Here is a 23,158-nt window from a genome sequence, read left to right on the forward strand (position 1 = left end):
CTTGCGATACTGCTGACAACAAGGCGGGCATAGAAGTCAGTGACAGCGCTGATGGCAGGACTGCAGGAGATCATCACAGCAGGTAATGATCTCATCTAACCTCCTGATGGCAGCGCTTGGCATCCCCTGCAGTGACCTGGGCTGACCTATTGATGTTAGCTCAGGTCACTGCATTACTCTCCCAGCCAATGGGGAACATTCTGTTCTTCACTTACTGGGACAGTGACTATGGTATGGATCGTCGTGGGACCCCCCCCCCCCTTATTGGATTACGCCGGACCCGGATTTGATTGTTCTTGTCAATAAATTGGTGAAAGAGGGAATGTGGGGAGTGTTTTTTCAAATAAAACTTTTTTTGTTGTCTATTTTTTTTTCTTACTGACTGGGTTGGTGATGTCGGGTATCTGATAGACGCGTGACATCACTAACCCCAGGGCTTGATGCCAGGTGACATTACATATTTGGCATCAACCCCATATATTACCCCATTTGCTACCGCACCAGGGCAACGGAATGAGTTAGGGCGAATCGCCAGGATTGGCACGTCTAATGGATGCGCCACTTCTGGGGTGGCTGCGGCCTGCTATTTTTAGGCTGGGGAGTGTCCAATAACAGTGGACCTCCCTAGTCTGAGAATATCAGACCCCAGCTGTCCGCTTTACCTTGGCTGGTAATCAAATATGGGGGGGACACCACATTTTTTTATTTAAATTATTTATTTAATGTAAAATAACAGCGTGAGGTGCCCTCTGTTTTGGATTACCAGCCAAGGTGAAGCTGCCAGCTGTGGTCTGCAGGCTGCAGCCATCTGCTTTACCCTAGCTGGCTACAAAAGATGGGGGGACCTCATGTCATTTTTTTTTAATTATTTATTTTTTGGCTAAATACAAGGCTAGGCGCCCTTTAGTGCCACATGAAAGTCACTAAAGGGTGCCAGCTTAGAATATGCAGGGAGGTGGGACATTATATATGTCTTTCTCATCTATCTATCTATCTATTCATCTATCCATCTTTCCCTCTATCCATTATCTGTCTATCTATCGATTATCTATTTATTATCTATATTATTTATTGCAGTTCAGCATAAAAAAAACGCAGAGACCAACCTGTGGAAAAACCGCGGCAAAAACGCATGCGTTTTTCCCGCGGTTTTGGTGCGGTTTTTACCGCAGGTGCGGTAATCTTCAACTCCCAGAAGTTTCTCAAGAAATTTTCTTGAGAAAAATCACTTTTCTAGTGCGCACATAGCCTAATCTAGGCTTCTCCTGTCTGGACAGTAGGGCAAAAGATAAAGATTTATTCAGGACCATACAAAGTCTTATTATCCTGAATAGATAATGGCTATACGTTGTTTATTTGGTGAGCTGGAAATTAAGGGATTTATGTTTTAAGGATTGTTTGCAGCTGTTCCTTTGAATGTACGGCTATTAAAAGAGAGATGTAATTATAGAAAAACAGACACTCTCGCCTATTAATCCTAGAAGGTGCTTTTGAGTTGTCTCTTCATTTATGAGAATTTTCAACGAGAACAGATGTCTTCGGCCTCCTTGATGGATAAATAAGAAATTCTCCTGTCCGTTTTGTTTACATTTTGCATTTTATTCAGATTTTTAATGCACCTTTAATAAAATATTATTATTATTATTTATTATTATTATAGCGCCATTTATTCCATGGTGCTTTACAGTGAAAGAGGGTATACGTAAAACAATCATTAACAGTACAAAACAGACTGGTATAGGAAGAGAGAGGACCCTGCCCGCGAGGGCTCACAGTCTACAGGGGATGGGTGATGGTACGATAGGTGAGGACAGAGCTGGTTGCGCAGTGGTGTACTGGACTGAGGGCTATTGTAGGTTGTAGGCTTGTTGGACGAGGTGGGTCTTGAGGTTCCTCTTGAAGCTTTCCACGGAAGGGGAGAGTCTGATATGCTGAGGTAGAGCGTTCCAGAGTATGGGGGAGGCACGGGAGAAATCTTGTACGCGATTGTGGGAAGAGGAGATAAGAGAGGAGCAGAGAAGGAGATCTTGTGAGGATCTGAGGTTGCTTGCAGGTAGGTACCAGGAGACTAGGTCACAGATGTAGGGAGGAGACAGGTTGTGGATGGCTTTGTATGTCATGGTTAATGTTTTGAACTGGAGTCGTTGGGCGATGGGAAGCCAGTGAATGGATTGGCAGAGTGGCGAGGCTGGGGAGTAGCGAGGGGAGAGGTGGATTAAGTGGGCTGCAGAGTTTAGGATAGATTGGAGGGGGGGCAAGAGTGTTGGAAGGGAGGCCAGAGAGCAGGAAGTTGCAGTAGTCGAGGCAAGAGATGATGAGGGCATGCACTAACGTTTTTGCTGATTCTTGGTTAAGGAAAGCACGGATCCGGGAGATATTTTTGAGTTGTAATCGGCATGAGTTGAAGAGGGCTTGGATGTGTGGCTTGAAGGATAGAGCAGAGTCGAGGGTTACTCCAAGGCAACAAGCTTGTGAGACTGGGGAGAGTGAGCAACCATCGAATTTGATGGAAAGGCTTGTTGGAGGAGTTGAGTGAGGAGGAGGAAAGACAAGGAACTCTGTTTTGTCCATATTAAGCTTTAGGATTCGCGCAGAGAAGAAGGATGAAATAGAAGACAGACATTGTAGAATTTTGGTTAGTAGAGAGGTAATGTCAGGTCCAGAGAGGTAGATCTGTGTGTCATCGGCATAGAGATGATACTGGAAGCCGTGGGACTCTATGAGCTGTCCCAGGCCGAAGGTGTAGATGGAGAACAGCAGGGGTCCAAGAACTGAGCCTTGGGGGACACCGACAGATAGGGGGCGAGATGAGGAAGTGGTGTGAGAATGGGAGACGCTGAAAGTTCGGTCGGTTTGGTATGAGGAGATTCAAGATAGGGCCAAGTCTGTGATGCCCAGAGAAATATCTAAGTTTTAGGAGGAATTCTTTATCTCTAGTTAATCCCAATTTCTGGATCCCTGGTTAACTCGTGCACCCTTATACCCTTATGTTGCAACGGTAATAACAAATGTTAAAAAATTCACTAATAAATCCTTACTTGAGCATATTATGTACTGTGACACTGACCACCCAAATATGCAGTGAAAAGTGGTATTCTAGGGGATTAGTCTTCTAAAAGAAGATGGATATTATACAGGTGGAATTGAGAATCTGTCCCAGGATATCTAGTCTGAATAAGGATTATTTTTGCAGAGCTTTTTTATATCAGAATAAAATTCAGGGATTGGTTTTACCCATCAGTCTCCTATTAGGTCCGTTCATTGTCAATTGGGACAACTTTTTCCTTTTTTTTGGCTGAAAAGCTTAAAGCGCATCTGTCACCAGATTTCACAGTAAAAACTGGATACATTATTAAACTGTTCTTAGACCTGATTAGGCCGTTGTACTTACTATCCGTGTAATTAGTTGTGAAAGTCTGATTTTAATATGATCTCTTTGAGCACAGCTAGAGCAGGTCTTGGTGATACAAACACCATCCCTACCAATTTTAGACATATACTCTGAACTTTGTGTATGAGAGATGATTTCAGGAGAACAAAACTACAGGTAAAGTCATATATTAATTAGTAATTCTACATTTGATTGTTACTACACGACCCAGGCAGAAGGTGGAGCTGTCTTCATCACCTGTTTCTCCTGCCAAATTACCTTTCCTTGACATCCTGTCTGTGAGGATAATGAAACTGCTGAAAAGTGATCTCTGCAATGAGCATCACACTAGTTTGTACTTTCTATTTTTTTTTACAGCAGTAAAATGGTTCTTTCTAATGATTTCTTTTGTTTCATCTCTCTATAGAAAACTTAAATGCATGGCTGATGGAGAGTCCATTCCTCCTGATTGGCCTTATTTTAATACCATAGATCGGATCCTGTCCAAACTACCAGAACAATGTGATGCAAAGTTACAGCCTGGACCTTCTACATCTCAAACTGAGGCGTCTCAGTCCCCATCTACAAAGTCCACCCCTCTCTTCCTTCCCTATAGCCAATTCACATACGAGGAGAGGGAAGGATACTTCGAAGATGACAATTCGGAGAGCTCATCCAGCCTGCACTCCTATAAACTCAGGTACAGACATGTTGGATTGTTTCATAGGTCAATAATCGGGTCACCTACCTACCCGGACACAAACATACTTAAAGTGACCTTCTACTCTAGGACTATAGAGTGACTATACCTCTCATGTAATCTTTGAGCTACTTGGTGCCTTCCATTTACCTCCTGTTTCCTCCTCTGTTGAGATTGTCGCTCCTTTCCTCCTGCTTCCCATATGGCCTCCACAATGTTATGGGGAAAGTGGTAACTTTAAACCATGCCTCCAGACTTCCCCTGGTCTGAACTAACCTACCTGGTGCCATCCGTTTGTCTCCCAAGTCCCGATGCCTTCTCTGTTGAGATCAGCGTTTCCTTCTGCTTCCAAGATGGCCACCTCAAAGGCATGGGGAAAGTGGTAACATGAAACCATGCCTTCCCAGCCTCCAGACTTCTCCCAGTGGAACTAACCTATGTGATGCCATTATTTGTCTCCCGTTGCCTCCTTTGTTGAGATCAGAGTTTCCTCCTGCTTCCAAGATGGCCACCTCAATGGCATGGGGACAGTGGTAACTATAAACCAAGCCTTCCTGGCCTTCAGACTTCCCCCTGCTCCCCACTTACCACTCTGTTCACTATTCCATTGTGGAGGCCATCCTAGAAGCAGGAGGAAAGAAATGCTGAACACCAAAGAGGAGGCAACGGGAGACAAATGGATGGCACCAGGTAGGGTGACTATGTTTGAAAAACATATACTAACTTTTCAGTGGCAGCATGAAGAGTCACTTTAAGATTAAGAGAGCGATTCATCAAGACACGTTGTGGAAGATCTGCATCATATCTGCAATGTGATTTTACCCCAAAGTGCCACAGGCATGTGACAGTGGCACTTGTAGCACCACTCACTGATGGAGTGGTGCTTTAACCCCTTCAGCCCCCAGCCTGTTTTCACCTTAAAGACCAGGCCATTTTTTGCAATTTTGACCAGTGTCACTTTGACAGGTTATAACTCTGGAATACTTCCACGGATCCTGGCGATTCTGAGAATGTTTTTTCGTGACATATTGTACTTCATGTCAGTGGTAAATTTAGGCCGATATGTTTTGCGTTTATTTGTTAAAATTTAGGAAATTTGGCGAAAATTTTGAAAATTTTGCAATTTTCAAAATTTGAAATTTTATGCCCATAAATCTGAGAGATATGTCACACAAAAAAGTTACTAAATAACATTTCCCACATGTCTACTTTACACCAGCGCAATTTTTGAAAAAAAAAAAAATTCCGTTAGGAAGTTAGAAGGGTTCAAAGTTCATCACCAATTTCTCATTTTTCCAACAAAATTTACAAAAAAAAATTTTTTAGGTACCACATCACATTTGGAGTGATTTGAGAAACCTAGGCGACAGAAAATACCCAAAAGTGACCCAATTCTAAAATCTGCACCCCTCACTCTGCTCAAAACCACATCCAAGAAGTTTATTAACCCTTTAGGAGCTTCACAGCAACCAAAGCAATGTAGACGAAAAAATGAAAATTTTACTTTTTTAACACAAAAATGTTACTTTAGCCATAAAAATTAGTATTTTCACAAGGGTATCAGGAAAAATGCATCATAAAATGTATCGTGCATTTTCTCCTGAGTACGCAGATACCCCATATGTGGTGGTAATCAAATGTTTGGGCACACAGCAGGACTCGGAAGGCAAGGAGCGCCATTTGAATTTTTGAGTGCAAAATTAGCTGCACTCATTAGCGGACGCCATGTCGGGTTTGAAGACTCCCCGAGGTGCCTAAACAATGGAGCTCCCCCATAAGTGACCCCATTTTGGAAACTAGAGCCCTCAAATATTTTTTCTAGATGTTTGATGTGCACTTTGAACCCCTGGGGGCTTCACAGAAGTTTATAACGTTGAGCCGTGAAAAGAAAAAAAAATTTTTTTACCACAAAACTGTTGCTTCAACCAGGTAGCTTTTTTTATCACAAGGGTATCAGGAAAAAATGCACCATAAAATGTATTGTGCATTTTCTCCTGAGTACGCATATACCCCATATGTGGTGGAAATCAAATGTTTGGGCGCACGGCAGGACTCGGAAGGCAAGGAGCGCCATTTCACAGCAAAATTGGTTGGAATTATTAGCGGACGCCATGTTGCGTTTGGAGACCCCCCTGAAGTGCCTAAACAATGGAGCTCCCCCACAATTGACCCCATTTTGGAAACTAGACCCCTCATGGAATTTATCTAGCTGTTTAGTGAGCACTTTGAACCCCTGGAGGCTTCACAAACGTTTGTAATGTTCAGCCGTGAAAATATTTTATTCTTTTTTTTACCACAAAATTTTTTTTCAAACAGGTAGCTTTTTTTTCCACAAGGGTATCAGGGAAAAATGCACCATAAAATGTATTGTGCAATTTCTCCTGAGTACGACGATACCTCATATGTGGTGGAAATCAATTGTTTGGGCGTACGGCGGGGCTCAGAAGAGAAGGAGCGCCATTTCACAGTAAAATTGATTGGAATTATTAGCAGACGCCATGTTTCATTTGGAGACCCCCTGAGGTGCCTAAACAATGGAGCTCCCCCACATGTGATCCCATTTTGGAAACTAGACCCCCCCCATACAAAAAAAATTAGTTTGGCGAAATAAAAAATACAGACATCAGTAAAAACAAAAAAAAAAATGAGCGCCTGCCACTAAGACCAGTGCCAAACGTGAGAGCAATGCACGAGTCTCGCATCGCATCATCCACTGCAGTCTGGAAGCGAGCAACTGTGCTGGATAATGCGATGCGAGAGGGCGGGGCGGCAGATGAGAAAGGGCGCAGCGGATGGAAGATGGGAAAGGGCGCAGCGGGTGGAGGAGCGGCAGAGGATGGGAAAGGGCGCAGCGGATGGATGATGGGAAATGGTGCAGCGGATGGATGGGAAATGGCGCAGCGGATGGAGGAGCGGCAGAGGATGGGGGGGGGGGTGAGATGGGGATACCTACCTTACAGGATGGATCTAGGCAGCAGGATCACAGCAGACAGAAGAGGCAGCAGATGAAGGAGGCAACAAATCGAGGAGGGTGAGAGGGGGCAGTAGATGGAAAATGGGAGAGAGCAGGCAGGAGATCGGGGAGGGGGCAGAGTCTGATGGGAGAGAGAGATGGCACATGGAGGAGGGGGGGCCCCGGGGGGGAGGGTGGCTTGCAGCACATGTAGGGGGAGGGTGGCTTGCAGCACATGTAGGGGGAGGGTGGCTTGCAGCACATGTAGGGGGAGGGTGGCTTGCAGCACATGTGGGGGGAGGGTGGCTTGCAGCACATGTGCTGCAAGCCAGCCACCCTCCCCCCACATGTGCTGCAAGCCAGCCACCCTCCCCCCACATGTGCTGCAAGCCACCCTCCCCCCACGTGGGGGGAGGGTGGCTTGCAGCACATGGAGGGATAGGAGGTGTGGCAATGGAGAAGGGGCAGCCGATGAAGGAGGCAGCGGCGGCCGCCGAACGGGAACAGTGGGGGCCGATTCGGGGGCAGCAGCGGCTGAAAAAGGTGGGTGCGACGGCGGCGGGGACAGTGGCGAGCATGGCGGCGGGGACAGCGCTGGATCGGGAGCGGCGCCGGGGACAGCGGTGGATCGGGAGCGGCGGCGGGGCGATCGGAGACAGCGGCGGGGACAGCGGTGGAGCGGGAGCTGCGGCGGGGCGATTGGAGACAGCGGCGGGGACAGCGGTGGATCGGGAGCAGCGGCGGGGCGATCGGAGACAGCGGCGGGGAGAGCGGTGCATTGGGAGCAGCGGCGGGGACAGCGGTGGAGCGGGAGCAGCGGCGGGGCGATCGGAGACAGCGGCGGGGACAGTGGTGCATCGGGAGCAGCGGCGGGGACAGCGGTGGAGCGGGAGCATGGCGCCGGGGACAGCGGTGGATCAGGAGCGTGGCGCCGGGGACAGCGGTGGAGCGGGAGCAGCGGCGGGGCGATCGGAGACAGCGGCGGGGACAGCGGTGCATCGGGAGCAGCGGCGGGGACAGCGGTGGAGCGGGAGCTGCGGCGGGGCGATCGGAGACAGCGGCGGGGACAGCGGAGCAGCGGCGGGGACAGCGGTGGAGCGGGAGCATGGCGCCGGGGACAGCGGTGGATCAGGAGCGTGTAGGGGGAGGGTGGCTTGCAGCACATGTGGGGGGAGGGTGGCTTGCAGCACATGTGCTGCAAGCCAGCCACCCTCCCCCCACATGTGCTGCAAGCCAGCCACCCTCCCCCCACATGTGCTGCAAGCCACCCTCCCCCCACGTGGGGGGAGGGTGGCTTGCAGCACATGGAGGGATAGGAGGTGTGGCAATGGAGAAGGGGCAGCCGATGAAGGAGGCAGCGGCGGCCGCCGATCGGGAACAGTGGGGGCCGATTCGGGGGCAGCAGCGGCTGAAAAAGGTGGGTGCGACGGCGGCGGGGACAGTGGCGAGCATGGCGGCGGGGACAGCGCTGGATCGGGAGCGGCGCCGGGGACAGCGGTGGATCGGGAGCGGCGGCGGGGCGATCGGAGACAGCGGCGGGGACAGCGGTGGAGCGTGAGCTGCGGCGGGGCGATTGGAGACAGCGGCGGGGACAGCGGTGGATCGGGAGCAGCGGCGGGGCGATCGGAGACAGCGGCGGGGAGAGCGGTGCATCGGGAGCAGCGGCGGGGACAGAGGTGGAGCGGGAGCAGCGGCGGGGCGATCGGAGACAGCGGCGGGGACAGCGGTGCATCGGGAGCAGCGGCGGGGACAGCGGTGGAGCGGGAGCATGGCGCCGGGGACAGCGGTGGATCAGGAGCGTGGCGCCAGGGACAGCGGTGGATCGGGAGCAGCGGCGGGGCGATCGGAGACAGCGGCGGGGACAGCGGTGGATCGGGAGCAGCGGCGGGGACAGCGGTGGATCAGGAGCAGTGCCGGGGCGATCGGGGACAGGGGCGGGCGGCGGGGACAGCAACTTACCGCTCTCCTCAGCTTCCAGGGACGGTCACAGGCCGCAGAGCCACATTGATTGGAGAGAGCGGTCACAAGACCGGTCTCTCCAATCAGAGCTGGGGGCGGGTGAAGCATCGATCACCCAGCTCCAGCCAATGGCCAGTGCTACAGCAGCACTGATCAGGGCTGGATTTCAATGTTCCAGCCATTTTCAATGGCTGGAACATTACAGTGGCTGTAATTGGCTGAGCGGCGTTCGTCAGCCAATCACAGCCTCTGTAGGTTCGGGGAGGAGGCACCACCCCTCCTGAGGTCAGGCAGAGGTCCCCTCCTTCCCGAATCTACCGTTTAATTAAACAAATTTCACTCCCCGGGGCTCCGGGACCGCGATTTCGCCATGACGTACTGAGTACGTCATGGGTCGTTTAGCACCATGACGTACTCAGTACGTCAAAGGTCGTTAAGGGGTTAAATGTAAGTCCCCCTTCCCTCTGCCTTATACTCACCTGCCACCCGTCTTCATCTGTTTCGCTCCAGTCGGTCTCCTGTGATGTGTGACCTGCCAGTATCTTCTGGTGTTTCACAATCCAATACATCTCTGAGAGTCATGTTCTGGCCTTATTCTGGCTCTCATAGAGTTAAATGGAGAGCTTGAGAAGCAACTTCTGACTTCGAGACAGCCAGAAGTTCCGGGCTCAAGATGGCTCTGAAAAATGCTGAAGCCACCGGTAGATGAATATTTGACAGGTGGAAGGGGGCTTCTATTTAAAACGCCACATCAGCACTGAAAAAACCCACAAAACACCGGAGTGGTGTTTTAAAATACAGGTATTATACAGACCACTATGACTTTTTCCAGTCAAGATTTATCTCTGTAGAAAGTAACACACAGACATCTATAGCTGATTGCTTCTAGTACACATTATGTCAGAGGAAGATAAAAAGTGACATACGGTAGTGCCACCCTGCACAGTAATAGTGTCGCGCCCAGGGATATGGGGTACTCGGTTCTGGGCAGTGTCTCTCTTGGGAATGTCACGGTGGTGGCCGTTGCCCGATTCCAGGCCCTGGGCCCTTTTTGTAATGGGGTGTATTTACAGGGGATTTAGGTTAGTGTTCATACGTGACGCCACTTGCGGTGTTGCGGCTATATATGTGGAGCCGCCGCCTCAGAATGTCACTACTGGGGCTGGTGTTAATTGCAGCCTGGATGGTAGGCCCTCCGCAAGCAGGGCCGGGCCCCAGAGGATGGGTGATGTGATGGGTGTCGGAAGAAGGTAGTCCACACAGACATATAGTGCAACTGGTATTTACTCACTGCTGGTTGATGGTAACAGGTTACCCGAGGCCGGCTGGTTTCACCTTAAGGTCCCCTTCGTCCCAGTGCCAGTTCAGTATTCGGGTACCTTCTTCCCCTGCACCTGTCTCTGATAAATGGGTCACCGTGACGTAGAGCAACTGTGGGTCCCCGTCCGTTGGTTTGTCCACTTCTGTCTGCCTGACACTAGCGTGAACCCTGTGGGGTTGGATTCTCTGGTCCTGTCCCTGGTTCTCCGTTTGCTACTGAGTCTTCGGATTCTTAGGGTCAGCAAGGTCCTTGATGGTCCCCTTGCTGTGCAAGTGTTAACAGGTCGGCTTGAAGCCCTTTCCTATTCTAAGGTCCTGTACCCCGTCGGTGCGTAGTTCCAGGAGCACTCCACCGTACTTCACCGGCAACTAATCTCCTGGGTACAATGGTCACTGTTAACCCGAGTCAGGACGTCGCTTCACTTTCACCTTCACTCCACTCTGGCTACTCTGAACTGACTACTCTCCACAGTCTGCCCCTCCCACCTGGTCAACTAGTGGACTAGTCTGACTCCACCTCTAGGCGGCCATCCATTGGTCTGACTCTAGCTAATTATCATTGTATGGGGGATTGTTGGGGAAAAACTGAGATTACTTGGGTTTTTGGTGTTACGTGCACTGGTCTCCCAGGGCCCTAAGGGGTAGGCCCTGCATCCTTGTGGGGATGCAGAACCTTGTAGCACCCTGATGGCTTCATTACAGAGGTGCTACATTAGCACCTCTCTTTTATCCCACCATGGAAAACCGTATCCTCAAAAGTAAAATACTGTATAGTGCAGCAAAAACAATGTCCACCCATGGACCTGGCCTTCATCCTGTAATAATTTCCCCTGTCTTGGTCTCTTCCTTTAATAATGTCCCCATACTGGTCTCATCCTATAATAATGTACCTCATTCTAGCCATTTTATTTAAAAACGTCCCCCAATCCTGGTCCCCTTCACATAGTAATGTCCTCCATCCTGGCCCCTTCATGTTATAATGTCCTCTATCCTGGAACCTTTTTAAAATAATGTCCCTGTCCTTGCCCCTTTATTTAATAATGTCCTATCCTGGCCCCTCTATTTAATAATGTCCTCTATCCTGGGCTCCTTTCTGTAATAATGTCCTCTATCCTGACACCTTCCTGGGATAATGTCCCCCATCCTGGGCCCCTTTCTGTAATAACACCCTCTATCCTGACACCATCCTGGGACAATGTCCCCCATACTGTCCCCTTTATTTAATAATGTCCCCCATCCTGGCCCCTCTATTTAATAATGTCCTCCATCCTGGGCTCCTTTCTGTAATAATGTCCTCTATCCTGACATCTTCCTGGGATAATGTCCCCCATCTTGGCCCCTTTGTTTAATAATGTCCCCCATCCTGGGCCCCTTTCTGTAATAACACCCTCTATCCTGACACCATCCTGGGACAATGTCCCCCATACTGTCCCCTTTATTTAATAATGTCCCCCATCCTGGCCCCTCTATTTAATAATGTCCTCCATCCTGGGCTCCTTTCTGTAATAATGTCCTCTATCCTGACATCTTCCTGGGATAATGTCCCCCATCTTGGCCCCTTTGTTTAATTATGTCCCCCATCCTGGGCCCCTATCTGTAATAACACCCTCTATCCTGACACCTTCCTGGGACAATGTCCTCCATACTGTCCCCTTTATTTGATAATGTCCTCCATCCTGGCCCCTTTATTTAACAATATGTCCCCCATCCTGGGCTTTTTTCTATATTAATGTCCCCCATATTGGCCCCTTCCTGTAATAACTCCCCCATCCTGGACCCTTTTTATTAATAACATTCACCCCATCCTGGGCCCCTTCCCATAGTAATGTCCTCCATCCTGGCCCCTTCCTGGAATAATATCCTCTATCCTGGCTCGTTTTTGTAATAATTGGTTGTTCTTTGTTATTCTTATTTGTATACTGACCTTTTGGTTCTGCTTCAGGACTGGTGAGAGGGCAATAAAGAAAAGGAAATTGCAAAGCTGTAGTTTTCAGAAGAAGAAATTAAAAATTATGGAGAACATGTTAGAGGAACAGAAGAAGCTGAGCCGAGCGATGGAGGAGACCTGTCGAGAAGTCAGACGAATCTTGGACCAGCAGAACATCATTCAAGTCCAAAGCCTGCAGCTCCAGGAGAGGATGATGAATCTACTGGAAAGAATGATTACTAAACCTTCTCCTTAAATTATGTTAGACTATCTTATTTGCTCAAGCTCCACCACATATCTCCTTGTCCCTGTGCCTTTTTTTGGACCTTTTTATGGTTTCTAGTAGGACAATGGACTGCAAGAGGGTGGATATTTTGTAGAAGACCAAAAGCGAAGTGATGAAGGATGTGTTGAGCTACGTTCCTTGAGTCCACCATAGTGAGACCACTTCTATCCCTAATAAGGAATATGGACAAGGGTTGTCATGATACGACAACTCCTTTAAGCAGGTGTAGACTGCTCCATTGTTATCAATGACTACTTACCAGTCCTTAGTGGGAAAATCAGTGCAGCAATATAAAGTCAACTAAATAGTTCACTGTTGCTTATGATGCACGTATTATGCTGTTTGTGCCATGTCTGTGGGGTGGATATCTACAAAATCAACTATGTGTAACTTCAAAAGCCTCAATCCACTGTAGTGATCAGATAAACTGACGGTATTCAGTAGTATTACCTATGCCGAGTGTATGCTCACTTGTTGGTTTGCCAGCAGCTCGTCCGTACAGTGGTTTTCCAGCCACTGCTTCGCACAGTGTTTTGCCAGTTGCTCCTCCATACAGTGGTTTGCCAGTTGCTCCTCCACACAGTGGTTACCAATCCTTTTTGGGTGAACACTAGAGGAAGTTCTATCGGCTGCATAAGGGACTTCTCCATGCTACACAGACTTGTGTTAGGCTCCTCTCATTCCGGTAGCAAAAATTATGAAAAGATTGTCCAAAATACTTTATGACATGGCGTTTAGGTTATTGTATTTGCATAATGCTCCACCAACGCAAAGAGGTTAATAAATATTGTGAGTCCTGCACATATTATAATATATTGCCTCACCATACTGTCTATGCCAATCAACCACTGATATGATCCCACCTAAAGAGGAGCTGCCACTTCCCATAAATATGTCACTTTTATATATCTGGTGTAAATGCCACTGTTTTAATGAATCCGGTGTTGTTTTACTTTTGTTCCTGCTCCTCTCCATTCCTGGGTTATGGCCTCCTTTTGCCTGTATATAAATCTGGTGTTCTTAGCCAAGTGGGTGCGGTCATTTTCTTCACAACCACTCCCACTTGTTAAAGAATACAGTTACATATAGGGAAAAGGAAGCTGTATCTCGGGAACGGAGAGGCGCAGGAACAAAAGAAAAACAACACTGGAATCAGAAGAACAGCGACTTTTACACCAGGTAAAAAAATGACATTTATGATAAGTAACAGGTCCTCTTTACAGGGACTGTATAGAATTTAAAAAACGTGACTTTTTTGTTTTTCTCCCAAAAACGGCAACATCCCTGTCCATAGGATATATGGTTTCACAGCACAGCTTTATTGAAATTAATTGGACTGAGCTGTAATATCACAATCAACCAGTGGATGAGGGGGGGGCGCATTTTGCAAAAAAGCATACATATTTTTCTTTGCTTGTTCAACATCTGCAAGTAAAACTATTCTACTCCAAACCTATCACAAGTATTTGCACTGGTGTCTGTGAATAAGGATACATGATTAATAAATGACACATAGGACATCGGCAGAAGATATGCTATATCTCCAGGTGTCTCAAATGTAAAATTATGTAGAAGATGCCTCCATTATCAAAAATGTGATATACCAAGTATCTGCTGCCTTCTGACTGCTCTGTATATGGCGAATACTGCTTATATACAGTGTGTCCACCCATATCCTGTCCACCGCCATTAACTTGAGAACGGCGGCAGCTATAGGCATAGAAGTGGTGTCTAGGTATAGTAAAGTAGCCATGCTCTATGAAATGAAACCACCTATAGCGCCACCTGGTGGAAAACAACGGAGTTAGCATTTTTATCTTGAAAACAGAACGAGATAGAGAAAAAAAGTGAATTTCAAAGTTGTAAGGCATCATCAATTCAATACGAATCGATATCTTGCATACAGAAATGCTATGATCTGAAACCCATGACCCCCCCCCAAAACATTGAACCGCTGGTCACGCATATAGCGCTCATTTAACTTTGATGCTCAAAGTGGCCCCCGTCAGCTGCAATGCACATCTGGACTCTGCACAGCATATTGTATGTTGCTGCACGTTGTGCAATATGGTAGGTGACATGTTTGCACAAGCATCTGTGATACGTCTTCGTAGATCCTGCAATGTTGGTGGAGGGGTCACATACACCTGCTGTTTGTTGTGACCTCACAGAAGGAAGTCCAATAGGGTCAGGTCAGGTGAGCGTGGAGGCCACTCCACACAGCCACCCTACCCAATGACTTGTAGGAAGGTCTCCATGAGGTATCGCTTCACGTCCGCAGCCTTGTGAGTTTTACACGTTCTAATCATAGCATTTCTGTATGCAAGGTGTCGATTCGTATTGAATTGATGATGCTCTACAACTTTGTAATTCACTTTTTTTCTCTATATCGTTCCGTTTTCGAGATAAAAATGCTACCTCTGTTGTTTTCCACCAGGTGGCGCTATAGGTGGTTTCATTGCGTAGTGCATGGATACTTTACTATACCTAGACACCACTTCTATGCCTATAGCTGCCGCCGTTCTCAAGTTAATGGCGGTGGACAGGATATGGGTGGACACACTGTATAATATACTACATGCTCCACCCTGCACTTTAAACAACCCGCCTAAAAATTATATACTTATAGCTTATACCACCCAGATATTTATATTTATATGTCCTGTAACACGTAGTACACTGTAATATAAATTTTGCCGCGGTTGAGATCTGGTTTGCCTGTGATAATTGGACCTGTAAGACCCAGAGTGTGAAAATCCACAGACCTAACCCTTCTCACAGCTTAATTTCCAGCAGTTGTAAGCCCATGAATTCATGGTCCAACTATATCTAAGTGTTCGCTCATTACGAGAGCAATCCACTAAGGCCCCTTTCACATTGTGTTCCGATCTCCATTCAGCGGTTCTGGCTGGACTTCCTTGTGAACTCCCGAAAATGGTGCACGACAGAGTACACGGTGACTCCGTCTGCACCATTATAGTCAATGGCCCTGTCGACACTTGTGTCTGTAACCCGTTTTGCAGTGGGGTTTGGATGGAAGCCCCGACAGGACTACTGAACGGATATCAGAACGTAATGTGAAAGGGGCTCTAGCGTTCATGTGTTCATGGAGAGAATACAAACCCGCTGCCGGACTCCTCTGGCATCGGCTTATCTTTACCAAAAATAAAAAGATTGGGCAATGAAATTCCAAGTTCCTGATCCTTCTCTCCCCCGACACCACCTGTCGGTGAAGAGTCGTGAGCCCCTATACATCAGAGATGGTTGGCTGGTCCCACCGAAATTGGGAGCTTCAGACAAACTTCATGTGATGTCTATGGCGTTCCTCAGTGTCGACAGATCCTCGGATACTCTCAGCAAATTTTAACTGGATTTCCGGACTAATTAATGGTTTCCTGAATGCTACAGGCTGATATTTCCTTATGAGGCTGTTGAGTTTGGGTCAGGATATGACGGCACATTTAGATCACATAAGTCTAATCATGGAACCCACTATGGATACCACGGGTCTGATTGGATTGTATAGAAATGAGATGAGAGTATGAATATTTTTCTATATCTGCAACAAGTTACATGCAACGTTACGAGAATCGGTCACCATTATTTTCTATGGTGATGGAGATATTTGCAGAACGGGGCTGTATTTGGTTGGAAGAAACAGATGTGATCTATTTTTTCAGGTTGTATTATATTGTATTATATGTGGCTTGTATCATGCAGCATTAATCACCATTGCTATTGTGATTGACTGTCAGGTAATAAAACATCTTTTCAATGATCAGAATACTTTACAATATATTTCTGTGTTCTCACATGCAATAATAAAAAAATATACAATTTACAATGTTATGGTTGTCGGCACAGGTCAGCTGCTCCTTCCCCACCGCACAGTGGTTTGCCAGTTGCTCCTCGCACAGTGGTTTGCCAGTCGCTGCTCCGCACAGTGGTTTTCCAGGTGCTCCTCCCCACAGTGGGTTTCCAGCCGTTGCTCCGCATTGTAGTTTGCCAGTCGCTCCTCCGCACAGTGGTTTGCCAGTCGCTCCTCCACACAGTAGTTTGCCAGTTGCTCTTCCGCACAGTGGTTTGCAAGCTGCTTCTCCACACAGTTGTTGGCCAGCCATTGCTTCACAAAGTGATTTGCCAGCCGGTCCTCCTCTCAGTGGTTTGCCAGCCACTCCTCTGCACAGTGGTTTGTCAGCTGCTGCTCTGCACAGTGGATTGCCAACCACTCTTCCGCACAGTGGTTTCTCAGCTGTTCCTCCACACAGTAGTTTGCCAGCTGCTCCTTCGCACAGTGGTTTGCCAGTCGCTCCTCTGCACAGTGATTTGCCAGCCGCTGCTCCACACAGTGGTTTGCCAGCTGCTCCTTTGCACAGTGGTTTGCCAGTCGCTCCTTTGCACAGTGGTTTGCCAGCCGCTGCTCAACAGTGGTTTGCCAGCTGCTCCTTTGCACAGTGGTGTGCCAGTTAATCCTCAACACAGTGGTATCCACATACATAGTAGCTTATTGCACAGGCTAGAGGATTGTCCCTCGTAAACTATAGCTGGATCTCTTTTTATGCAGTTTCAGGTGCACCCAAACATTTCCTCTAGGATGGTCCAGGAATAATGTATATATAGGAGATGGTTTCAGACTTTGCCACCTAACTTCATTAAGAAGCTAAACAATGACTTGGTTAACAGATTCATTTCAACACATGCCAAGTATCTGAAACAAGGGTAGAAAAAAGTGGCGCAGTAAAGGATTTGGCACATTTATATGATACTAGAAGGTGGCTGATTCTACGCATCGGGTATTCTAGAATTTATGTATTGTGTAGTTAATGTATGATTTTTGTTATACAGTTAGGTCCAGAAATATTTGGACAGTGACACAAGTTTTGTTATTTTAGCTGTTTACAAAAACATGTTCAGAAATACAATTATATATATAATATGGGCTGAAAGTGCACACTCCCAGCTGCAATATGAGAGTTTTCACATCCAAATCGGAGAAAGGGTTTAGGAATCATAGCTCTGTAATGCATAGCCTCCTCTTTTTCAAGGGACCAAAAGTAATAGAACAAGGGACTCTAAGGGCTGCAGTTAACTCTGAAGGCGTCTCCCTCGTTAACCTGTAATCAATTAAATAGTTAAAAGGTCTGGGGTTGATTACAGGTGTGTGGTTTTGCATTTGGAAGCTGTTGCTGTGACCAGACAACATGCGGTCTAAGGAACTCTCAATTGAGGTGAAGCAGAACATCCTGAGGCTGAAAAAAAGAAAAAATCCATCAGAGAGATAGCAGACATGCTTGGAGTAGCAAAATCAACAGTCAGGTACATTCTGAGAAAAAAGGAATTGACTGGTGAGCTTGGGAACTCAAAAAGGCCTGGGCGTCCACGGATGACAACAGTGGTGGATGATCGCCGCATACTTTCTTTGGTGAAGAAGAACCCATTCACAACATCAACTGAAGTCCAGAACACTCTCAGTGAAGTAGGTGTATCTGTCTCTAAGTCAACAGTAAAGAGAAGACTCCATGAAAGTAAATACAAAGGGTTCACATCTAGATGCAAACCATTCATCAATTCCAAAAATAGACAGGCCAGAGTTAAATTTGCTGAAAAACACCTCATGAAGCCAGCTCAGTTCTGGAAAATTATTCTATGGATAGATGAGACAAAGATCAACCTGTACCAGAATGATGGGAAGAAAAAAGTTTGGAAAAGAAAGGGAATGGCACATGATCCAAGGCACACCACATCCTCTGTAAAACATGGTGGAGGCAACGTGATGGCATGGGCATGCATGGCTTTCAATGGCACTGGGTCACTTGTGTTTATTGATGACATAACAGCAGACAAGAGTAGCCGGATGAATTCTGAAGTGTACCGGGATATACTTTCAGCCCAGATTCAGCCAAATGCCGCAAAGTTGATCGGACGGCGCTTCATAGTACAGATGGCCAATGACCCCAAGCATACAGCCAAAGCTACCCAGGAGTTCATGAGTGCAAAAAAGTGGAACATTCTGCAATGGCCAAGTCAATCACCAGATCTTAACCCAATTGAGCATGCATTTCACTTGCTCAAATCCAGACTTAAGATGGAAAGACCCACAAACAAGCAAGACCCGAAGGCTGCGGCTGTAAAGGCCTGTCAAAGCATTAAGAATGAGGAAACCCAGCGTTTGGTGATGTCCATGGGTTCCAGACTTAAGGCAGTGATTGCCTCCAAAGGATTCGCAACAAAATATTGAAAATAAAAATATTTTGTTTGGGTTTGGTTTATTTGTCCAATTACTTTTGACCTCCTAAAATGTGGAGTGTTTGTAAAGAAATGTGACAATTCCTACAATTTCTATCAGATATTTTTGTTCAAACCTTCAAATTAAATGTTACAATCTGCACTTGAATTCTGTTGTAGAGGTTTCAAATCCAATGTGGTGGCATGCAGAGCCCAACTCGCGAAAATTGTGTCACTGTCCAAATATTTCTGAACCTAACTGTATATATACAGTGCCTACAAGTAGTATTCAACCCCCTGCAGATTTAGCAGGTTTGATAAGATGCAAATAAGTTAGAGCCTGCAAACTTCAAACAAGAGCAGGATTTATTAACAGATGCATAAATCTTACAAACCAACAAGTTATGTTGCTCTGTTAAATTTTAATAAATTTTCAACATAAAAGTGTGGGTCAATTATTATTCAACCCCTAGGTTTAATATTTTGTGGAATAACCCTTGTTTGCAATTACAGCTAATAATCGTCTTTTATAAGACCTGATCAGGCCGGCACAGGTCTCTGGAGTTATGTTGGCCCACTCCTCCATGCAGATCTTCTCCAAGTTATCTAGGTTCTTTGGGTGTCTCATGTGGACTTTAATCTTGAGCTCCTTCCACAAGTTTTCAATTGGGTTAAGGTCAGGAGACTGACTAGGCCACTGCAACACCTTGATTTTGTCCCTCTTGAACCAGGCCTTGGTTTTCTTGGCTGTGTGCTTTGGGTCGTTGTCTTGTTCGAAGATGAAATGACGACCCATCTTAAGATCCTTGATGGAGGAGCGGAGGTTCTTGGCCAAAATCTCCAGGTAGGCCGTGCTATCCATCTTCCCATGTATGCGGACCAGATGGCCAGGCCCCTTGGCTGAGAAACAGCCCCACAGCATGATGCTGCCACCACCATGCTTGACTGTAGGGATAGTATTCTTGGGGTCGTATGCAGTGCCATCCAGTCTCCAAACGTCACGTGTGTGGTTGGCACCAAATCAGACCACAGAACCTTGAACCAGTCTGTCTCACAGTCCTCCAAGTGATCATGAGCAAACTGTAGACGAGCCTTGACATGACGCTTTGAAAGTAAAGGTACCTTACGGGCTCGTCTGGAACGGAGACCATTGTGGTGGAGTACGTTACTTATGGTATTGACTGAAACCAATGTCCCCACTGCCATGAGATCTTCCCGAAGCTCCTTCCTTGTTGGGCTTGGGTTAGCCTTGACTCTTCGGACAAGCCTGGCCTCGGCACGGGTGGAAACTTTCAAAGGCTGTCCAGGCCGTGGAAGGCTAACAGTAGTTCCATAAGCCTTCCACTTCTGGATGATGCTCCCAACAGTGGAGACAGGTAGGCCCAACTCCTTGGAAAGGGTTTTGTACCCCTTGCCAGCCTTGTGACCCTCCACGATCTTGTCTCTGATGGCCTTGGAATGCTCCTTTGTCTTTCCCATGTTGACCAAGTATGAGTGCTGTTCACAAGTTTGGGGAGGGTCTTAATTAGTCAGAAAAGGCTGGAAAAAGAGATAATTAATCCAAACATGTGAAGCTCATTTTTCTTTGTGCCTGAAATACTTCTTAATACTTTAGGGGAACCAAACAGAATTCTGGTAGATTGAGGGGTTGAATAATAAATGACCCTCTGAATAAACTTTTCACAATTTAAAAAAAATAAATAAAAAAGAAATAACATTCTTTTTTGCTGCAGTGCATTTCACACTTCCAGGCTGATCTGCAGTCCAAATGTCACAATGCCAAGTTAATTCCCAATGTGTAAACCTGCTAAATCTGCAGGGGGTTGAATACTACTTGTAGGCACTGTATATATAGATGTTGTTGTGTGTAGTTACCAAGTGTTTGTGTAGGGCGCTGTACATGTTCTGGGTGTTGTCTGGGTGTGGCGGGGGGTGAGAGTGGTGTTGTTTGTGTGTTGAATTGTTTGTAGAGCGCTGTGTGTCTGTAGCGTTGTGTGTGTGTGTTGCGCGGTTTGTGTGGGTGTGGGGTGCGTGTGTGTGTTTTGGGGGGAGGTATGTTTTGTGCAATGTGTGTGTGTTGCGCGGTATGTGCGTATATTTGTGTATGCTGCGGTGTTTGTGTGTTGGATGTTGTGTGTGTGCGGCATTGTCTGTGTTTGTGGGTGTCTGTGTAGGGCGGTGTTTGTGGTTCCCAGTGTGTGTGTGGTTTTTGTGCGGTGCACGTGTGGCGGTGTGTTTGTGTGTTTTGGGGGGAGGTGTGCACCCCCATCGTGCTCCATCCCCCATGCTGCGCACTCCCCATCGTGCTCCATCCCCAATGCTGCGCACTGCCCATCGTGCTCCATCCCCCATGCTGCGCACTCCCCATCGTGCTCCATCCCCCATGCTGCGCACCCCCATCGTGCTCCATCCCCCATGCTGCGCACCCCAATCGTGCTCCATCCCCCGTGCTGCGCACTCCCCATCGTGCTCCATCCCCCATGCTGCGCACCCCCCATCGTACTCCATCCCCTATGCTGCTTACCCCCCATCGTGCTCCATCCCCCATGCTGCACACCCCCCATCGTGCTCCATCTTCCATGCTGCACACCCCCCATCGTCCTCCATAACCCATGCTGCGCACCCCCCATCGTGCTCCATCCCCCATGCTGCGCACCCCCCATCGTGCTCCATCCCCCATGCTGCCCACCCCCCATCGTGCTCCATCCCCCATGCTGCGCACCCCCCATCGTGCTCCATCCCCCATGCTGCGCACCCCCCATCGTGCTCCATCCCCCATGCTGCTCACCCCCCATCGTGCTCCATCCCCCATGCTGCTCACTCCCCATCGTGCTCCATCCCCCATGCTGCACACTCCCCATCGTGCTCCATCCCCCATGCTGCGCACCCCCATCGTGCTCCATCCCCCATGCTGCGCACTTCCCCATCGTGCTCCATCCTCCATGCTGCACACTCCCCATCGTGCTCCATTCCCCATGCTGCGCACCCCCCATCGTGCTCCATCCCCCATGCTGCACACTCCCCATCGTGCTCCATCCCCCATGCTGCGCACTCCCCATCGTGCTACATCCCCCATGCTGCGCACCCCCCATCGTGCTACATCCCCCATGCTGCGCACCCCATCGTGCTCCATCCCCCATGCTGCGCACTCCCCATCGTGCTCCATCCCCCATGCTGCTCACCCCTCATCGTGCTCCATCCCCCATGCTGCACACCCCCCATCGTGCTCCATCTTCCATGCTGCACACCCCCCATCGTGCTCCATAACCCATGCTGCGCACCCCTTATCGTGCTCCATCCCTCATGCTGCGCACCCCCCATCGTGCTCCATCCCCCATGCTGCCCACCCCTCATCGTGCTCCATCCCCCATGCTGCGCACCCCCCATCGTGCTCCATCCCCCATGCTGCGCACCCCCCATCGTGCTCCATCCCCCATACTGCGCACCCTCCATCGTGCTCCATCCCCCATGCTGCGCACCCCTCATCGTGCTCCATCCCCCATACTGTGCACCCCCCATCGTGCTCCATCCCCCATGCTGCGCACTCCCCATCGTGCTCCATCCCCCATGCTGCGCACTCCCAATCGTGCTACATCCCCCATGCTGCGCACCCCCATCGTGCTCCATCCCCCATGCTGCGCACCCCCATCGTGCTCCATCCCCCATGCTTCGCACTCCCCATCGTGCTCCATCCCCCATGCTGCGCTCTCCCCATCGTGCTACATCCCCCATGCTGCGCACCCCCCATCGTGCTACATCCCCCATGCTGCGCACCCCATCATGCTCCATCCCCCATGCTGCGCACTCCCCATCGTGCTACATCCCCCATGCTGCGCACCCCATCGTGTTCCATTCCCCATGCTATAATAGTTCTCCTATTATACTCAGAGAGGAGTATAATAGGAGGACTATAATAGGAGGAGTAGTCCTGGGGGGGGAGTATAATGCCGGCTCCCTGCACATGTGTACCGGGAGCCGGTGTACGCTGGTAACTATGATACACATCGGGTAACTAAGGGACCTTAGTTTCCCGATGTGTATAATGGTTACCAGCGTTCACCGGCTTCGTCACGATCAGAGCATCGCAAGGTTATGTCTGGCGCTGCTGGGATCGTGACGGAGCCGGTGTACACTGGTAACTATGATACACATCGGGTAACCAAGGGACCTTAGTTACCCGATGTGTATAATGGTTACCAGCGTTCACCGGCTCCGTCACGATCCCAGCATCGCAAGGTTATGTCTGGCGATGCGTGCGGAGGGCCGGGGCGAGCGGTCAATCCATGCGGAGGGCGGGGCCAGGCCGAGGCGAGCGACCAATCCGTGTTGGGGGCGGGGCGGGGCCAGGCCGAGCCCAGCGGCGACCAATCCGTGGGGGGGGGCAGGCCGAGCCCAGCAGCCAATCAGACAGTTGTCAC

The 23,158-nt window shown here is 48.6% G+C and overlaps 1 protein-coding gene across 1 annotated transcript in view; it reads left to right on the top strand.

Moving 5' to 3' along the window:
• Nucleotides 1-13,547, top strand: part of MSANTD1 (Myb/SANT DNA binding domain containing 1) — a 31,026-nt gene extending 17,479 nt beyond the window's left edge. Inside the window, exons 2-3 of the mRNA XM_075333140.1 lie at nucleotides 3,798-4,070; nucleotides 12,245-13,547. Coding sequence (XP_075189255.1) covers nucleotides 3,798-4,070; nucleotides 12,245-12,485 — 514 coding nt within the window. The 3' untranslated portion in view covers nucleotides 12,486-13,547. The remainder of the gene's footprint in view (nucleotides 1-3,797; nucleotides 4,071-12,244) is intronic.
• Nucleotides 13,548-23,158: the final 9,611 nt, after the last annotated feature.

Source organism: Anomaloglossus baeobatrachus, chromosome 1, assembly GCF_048569485.1.
Source record: "Anomaloglossus baeobatrachus isolate aAnoBae1 chromosome 1, aAnoBae1.hap1, whole genome shotgun sequence".
Classification (NCBI taxonomy): Eukaryota; Metazoa; Chordata; class Amphibia; order Anura; family Aromobatidae; genus Anomaloglossus; species Anomaloglossus baeobatrachus.